Source organism: Vidua macroura, chromosome 7 (genome assembly GCF_024509145.1).
Source record: "Vidua macroura isolate BioBank_ID:100142 chromosome 7, ASM2450914v1, whole genome shotgun sequence".
NCBI lineage: Eukaryota > Metazoa > Chordata > Aves > Passeriformes > Viduidae > Vidua > Vidua macroura.
This window is the reverse complement of record NC_071577.1, coordinates 26,261,181-26,266,313: the sequence shown is the minus strand read 5'-3', so window position 1 is coordinate 26,266,313 and position 5,133 is coordinate 26,261,181. Positions and strand designations below refer to the sequence as shown.

The 5,133-nt window shown below is 48.9% G+C and overlaps 1 protein-coding gene across 1 annotated transcript; it reads left to right on the top strand.

The window, feature by feature from the left end:
* The first annotated feature begins 2,121 nt into the window (after positions 1–2,121).
* RPL37A (ribosomal protein L37a) lies at positions 2,122–5,133 on the top strand. The gene is made up of 4 exons (XM_053982066.1): positions 2,122–2,211; positions 3,172–3,300; positions 4,265–4,347; positions 4,984–5,133. Exons 1-4 carry the CDS (start codon positions 2,209–2,211, stop codon positions 5,045–5,047), a joined length of 279 nt encoding a protein of 92 aa, XP_053838041.1. The 5' UTR covers positions 2,122–2,208; the 3' UTR covers positions 5,048–5,133.

Here is a 5,133-nt window from a genome sequence, read left to right as displayed (position 1 = left end):
CCATAAAATCTCAGCTGGTTTGCTGCCCAGCTAGAGATTTTTCAAATATACCTGAGATCCACTTTATCCTTTACTACATGAAAAAGGGGAGAAGAACCTTGCAGCAAAGTGCTGTTAGTGATTACTTCAAGGGACTGGAGGGACTGCAGGCCTTATCCCAATGGCACCATTAGTCCATCATTAATATGGTGAGGAGGTGGCAGGGCAGCTGGCAGCAGGCTCAGACAGGATCTCCAAGGCTTGCTGACGAGAACCTCTCTGAGGCAGCGTGCAGGACGCCAGTGAGACCCACAGCAGGCTCAGGAACATGGACCACTCCTGGGGCATCTTGCACCTGCCAGCTGAAGATAATAGAGCTGTATCTTTTTGGCATTATCTAAAACCAGTAGAGGAAAGGGAAGGACCCATCTTACTGGATCTTAGAGCATCTTACTGTGGCTGGATGCCTGCTTGTAAGCCTGCATCAGTGCTCCCACCTGTGTTGAAGAAAGGTGTGTTTTCAAGAAGGATGCAAAAACAGCAACAACAGGTTAAAATATATCAACAATAAGCTGGAGCAGTTCCAACTAAGGGTTCTGTGTGCTCCAGGCTGGCTAGCTTAATGATCTGAAAAGTTTAAGGGAGTAGACTGTGAAGGCATGGCTGTGCTGGCCTGTGTCCTTCATGTTCTCAGTCCCTTGGAAATGTGTGTTTACTTTGGCAGTGCTGGGAATGGCTGTTAGCCAGGGCAGCTGGGTTTGGTTGTTGCCAGAGCTGCCTGTGACCCTGGTAGATGATGGATATGACCGTGTGCTGTACTGTCACAGCAAACCTGAACTCTGTAGATACAGAGCAGAGAATAGCAGTAGATTCTCTGGATACATTAGCTGACAATTAATATTTTTTTAACCATATCATCACTAGGCAGCCAAAGGAAATCACTTTTTTCTGTTTTCTAATACGTTGATATCAAAGCTGTATCCTGTGAGTCATCATTGTGATGAGGATCTGAAAAGGGCAGATATATTCGTAGGATATATCAAATGAAATTTTGATTCAGCTGAGGGAGATAAAAATACCATTGCCTAAAGTCTTGCTGAGCCCTCATATCAGACATTGCTCTGGCCCACCAGCTCCCAGAAGAGCATGCAAGGATGATCAGGGAATGGGGAGCCTGGCATGACAAGAGGGAATTAAAAGTGTCGGTGTTCAAACCCTGAGAGCAAGAGCCAAGAAGGAATGTGACATCTGCCCATGAGCATCTCTTAAAGTACAGATCCCAGCCAGGGAAAGTAACAGAGTGGCTGGGTACACTCGATTCCTTGATTCCCTCTTAACTAAACAAACTGCAAGTGAAGAGTGCTGTCATTGCTCGAGGCAGCCAGGGTGGGTATGGAGGAAAATTACCTGAGGATGGTTTCTCTAGGTGGACTGGGAAGCTCTGGCCCTCTCCTGGCAGGAGGGGATGAACCGTAGCTGGCTCTGCACATGGAAAAGCTGTCATGCTAACTGGATTACATTTCCTAATGGAGGTTAATGGGTTGCTAATCACCTTAGAAGCATTGCAGCGCGGTGGCACTGGTGTATTTTTCCCTCTGTGTTTTGGTGCTGGGAATCACCTCTGAAGCAGCACACGAGGGCTTTCAGAGCTGGTGGTTTCAGCACTGGGTAACCCCAAGGAAATTAGGAAGTTGCCTTAACCTGACCTGATGCCAAAACTGTTGAAACGTCATAGTTTAGGGCTGGTATGTTTTATGGTAAGAATTCATCCTCGCTGATTTATGTATATGTTATTATTTACTTTTTCTGCAGTTGTGGACACGTTTTCTGTCCCTTTTTTGATATCTACCTGCTGCTCATTCTCTTTAAAAACCAGGTGAGTGAATGGAATACCCGGTCTCCTTTTCTGCTGTGACTTCCCTCGGTGGAAACCCAGGAATCTGAGCTGCGGCAGTGCTGGCGCTCAAGTACCGCCCGGGTCTCACACTGGGTTCCACAGGCTGGGTCAGGCTGGAAGGGCCCGCGGTGCTCACCTGCTCCAACCTCCCTGCTCCAGCAGGGCCATGGCAGAGCACACGGGCCTGCATCCAGACGGTTCGGAAGTGCCTCCAGTGACGGAGCCTGCAGACGCCCCCTGAGCCCGCCCGGGCTCCTGCGTCACTTCCACCCGCGCCGGCCCGCCCGCGCCTGCGCACTGCGGCTCCCTCTCCGCGTCGGCGCCGGCGGAAGATGGTGAGTGAGGCCGGGCCCGTCCGCCGCCATCCGCCGCCATCCGCACCGGGACAGCCGCGCTGAGCCCGCGGGGCGCGCCCGGGGCAGCGCGGAGCCGGGGTCGGGGGTGCGCCGCGTAACCGAGCCGGCCCCGGCTCCGCGCTGCGACAGCGGCTCGCTGGGTTCGGGCGGCCGGGGGGAGGCGGCCTGGGTGAGGGGAATGGCAGCCGGGGCGCGGGGGACAGAGGGGCTGCAGCGCTCCGTGCCGCCGCCGGTTAGCCCCGGAACGGACGAGGCTCTGCCCGGTCTCGGCGGCCCGAAGTGTCCCGGCAGAAGCTGCGGGGCTGCAGCAGCGCCAGCCCGGTGGCGTTTCATCGGTAATGCTCTGGGGGAGGGCAGCGGTTAGAGGACTGGAACAGCTCTCATGAGCACAGGCTGAGGGAGTTGGGCCTGTTCAGCCTCAGAAGAGGCGATTGAGAGGGGATCTCATATAAATATATAATAATAAAATAGTAAAAATAGCGTACGAATATCTAAAGGGGGTGTCAAGAGGCAGGAGCCAGGCTCTTCTCGGTTGTGCCAGGCCGTAGGACAAACGGGCAGAAGGCCGTGCACAGGAAGTCCCACCTGAGCACGGGAAAGAACTTTGCTGTGCAGTGAGCGAGCACTGGGTAGGCTGCGCAGAGAGGGTGTGGAGTCTCCCTCAGTGGAGATACTCAGGAGCCGTCTGGATGCAGCGCTGTGCCATGTGCTCCGGGCCGATCCTGCTTGAGCAGGGAGGTTGGACCAGGTGACCACTGTGGTCCCTTCCAGCCTGACCCATTTCCTGACGCTGGGAATACTCAGTTTTCCCAGCGGCAGGGGAGGCTGCAGCCCGGCTGTAGGGTGCTCAGCACTCAGCTGCCATGTCGGGAGAGGGGAGCAGTGAGGGGAAAGCTGTCTTTGTAGAGCTGCAGCTCATTCTGGTTTGCCTCCCAACAGGCTAAGCGCACCAAGAAGGTCGGGATCGTGGGTAAATATGGGACCCGTTACGGTGCGTCCCTTAGGAAAATGGTGAAGAAGATTGAAATCAGCCAGCATGCCAAGTATACCTGCTCCTTCTGTGGCAAGGTGAGAGATCTCCTTCCCCTCCCAAAAGTCTTTAAAAATCACATTGTTACTGATGCTAGAAAGGTGATTTGATGCTTCAGTGATTTTTGTACTGAAGAGAAACATGCCTAATTCCAAGACAGGGACTAGTGTGTAGTGAGCTTTGGGCTACCGTCGGAGTTCTTGAAAAAGAGAGTAGACATTTCACCTGTATCTTTAGTAGTAGTTAAATGAAAACAAACATTATTACATTTCATGATGCAAAAGAATGAGTGATGTTGCCATATTATATGTTTTACATAATTAATAAAATACACCTGACAGATTTAAAACATCACAGTTATCTTATGTTCTTATTGATATCTGTAGAGTAGGAATCTTTAAACTGGAAATTTAAAAATATTTTCATTATGGGTTTTTTTCTTGCTTTGATTTGTTGTTGGGTTTTTGTTTGTTTTTAACTTACTGCCTTTCTTATATGAAGTGAGAATGTTCATAGTCTTGCCTGCAGAGGTGCCTAAATCAGGCATAGGTGTGGGCAAACTTACTGTCTCCTCTGCAAAGTGATGGATACCTGTGTGGGGGAGGGAATTCCGTACCCACCACTCACTCTTTAGATGCTGTTGGAAGTGGGTCTGGATTGGCAAGCTGGGCTTGCCCAGGGAGTCCTAGGAACAGTGGAGTTACGTGAGCACCAAACCAGGTGAGAATATCAGTTGTTATAACCAAGGTAGCTCCTTACTATTTTTCTCCTTCAAAATAAGCTGAAGTTTTGATGATGCCTTCAGAAATGACCCAGTTCATATCTGAATGGAAAAGTGTTTTCAGAAGTGTCTGCAGAATTTGAGTAAAAGGATTTTCTGTTCCTTTCTTATCTAAACTTGGCTTATAGGAGTGCTGTGAAGGCCTTGCTTGAAGTTTCTTGTTTGGCTTTTTCAGCTGATGGAGAATGACTTTTATTTTTCCCTTTTTTCTTCTGTTCCAGACCAAAATGAAGAGGAAGGCTGTGGGTATCTGGCACTGTGGATCCTGCATGAAGACAGTTGCTGGTGGTGCTTGGACTTACAAGTAAGGAAATAAAAAAGCTCCAGTCAGCATTTATTCTTACATAGCTGTGTTATTATACAGCTTTTGACTTTTTATCTTCTTTTTCTTTTTTTAAATTTTGATCTACTAATCATTAAGTAGATCTGTCTTGAGATAGTAATGGGGGAAGTTGCCTGTTCTGTTAAAATTTGATTGCTGTGGATCAAAGTCAATTTGACTGCTATTCTTTGCAATAGGCAAAGCCAGATTTATTCCAAGAAAAGTTATTTTCATGTTTTACTTTCGTTGTGAAAGCAAAGAATTGAATTATTATAACCTTTATTGTGAGGGTGCTGTTGCTTACTCCCCTTCTTTGCTCCTTCCCCCACAATTCTGTAGAAGAGACTCCTGCCCCACGCGTAGCAGTCGTGAGGGATCTGAGCCCACACGCTGGTGCACGTGGTCAGTGCATGACTGGGAGATTTGGGTTGGGTTGTAGCCTGTGAAGTTCCATGTGCTTTGTGGACTCAGGCCTACGCTTTGTTGTCAGAAAAATAAAAGTGGAGTTAGACCCTGTTTGACAGCGCAGTCAGATTAAATGATAAGTGGTTTCTCAAAAATAAAAAACACCAGCACAGTTGTTCTGCCACATGCAAATGACTCTGCTTCTTCCTCCAGTACCACCTCTGCAGTGACAGTCAAATCTGCCATCAGAAGACTGAAGGAACTGAAAGACCAGTAGAAGCGACTTCCTGTTCTCCTTGTGAAACATCCTTTTTTCTCCACTGTCAAGATCTGTCCTTTTATCAATAAAAGGGTGATGATGGA

What these genes read in the sequence shown, in the direction of transcription:
- RPL37A (XM_053982066.1), top strand. An exon ending in CCTGCTCCTTCTGTGGCAAG is followed by an intron (nt 3,301 to 4,264) that starts GTGAGAGATCTC and finishes CTTCTGTTCCAG; the next exon opens with ACCAAAATGAAGAGGAAGGC. An exon ending in GGTGGTGCTTGGACTTACAA is followed by an intron (nt 4,348 to 4,983) that starts GTAAGGAAATAA and finishes TTCTTCCTCCAG; the next exon opens with TACCACCTCTGCAGTGACAG.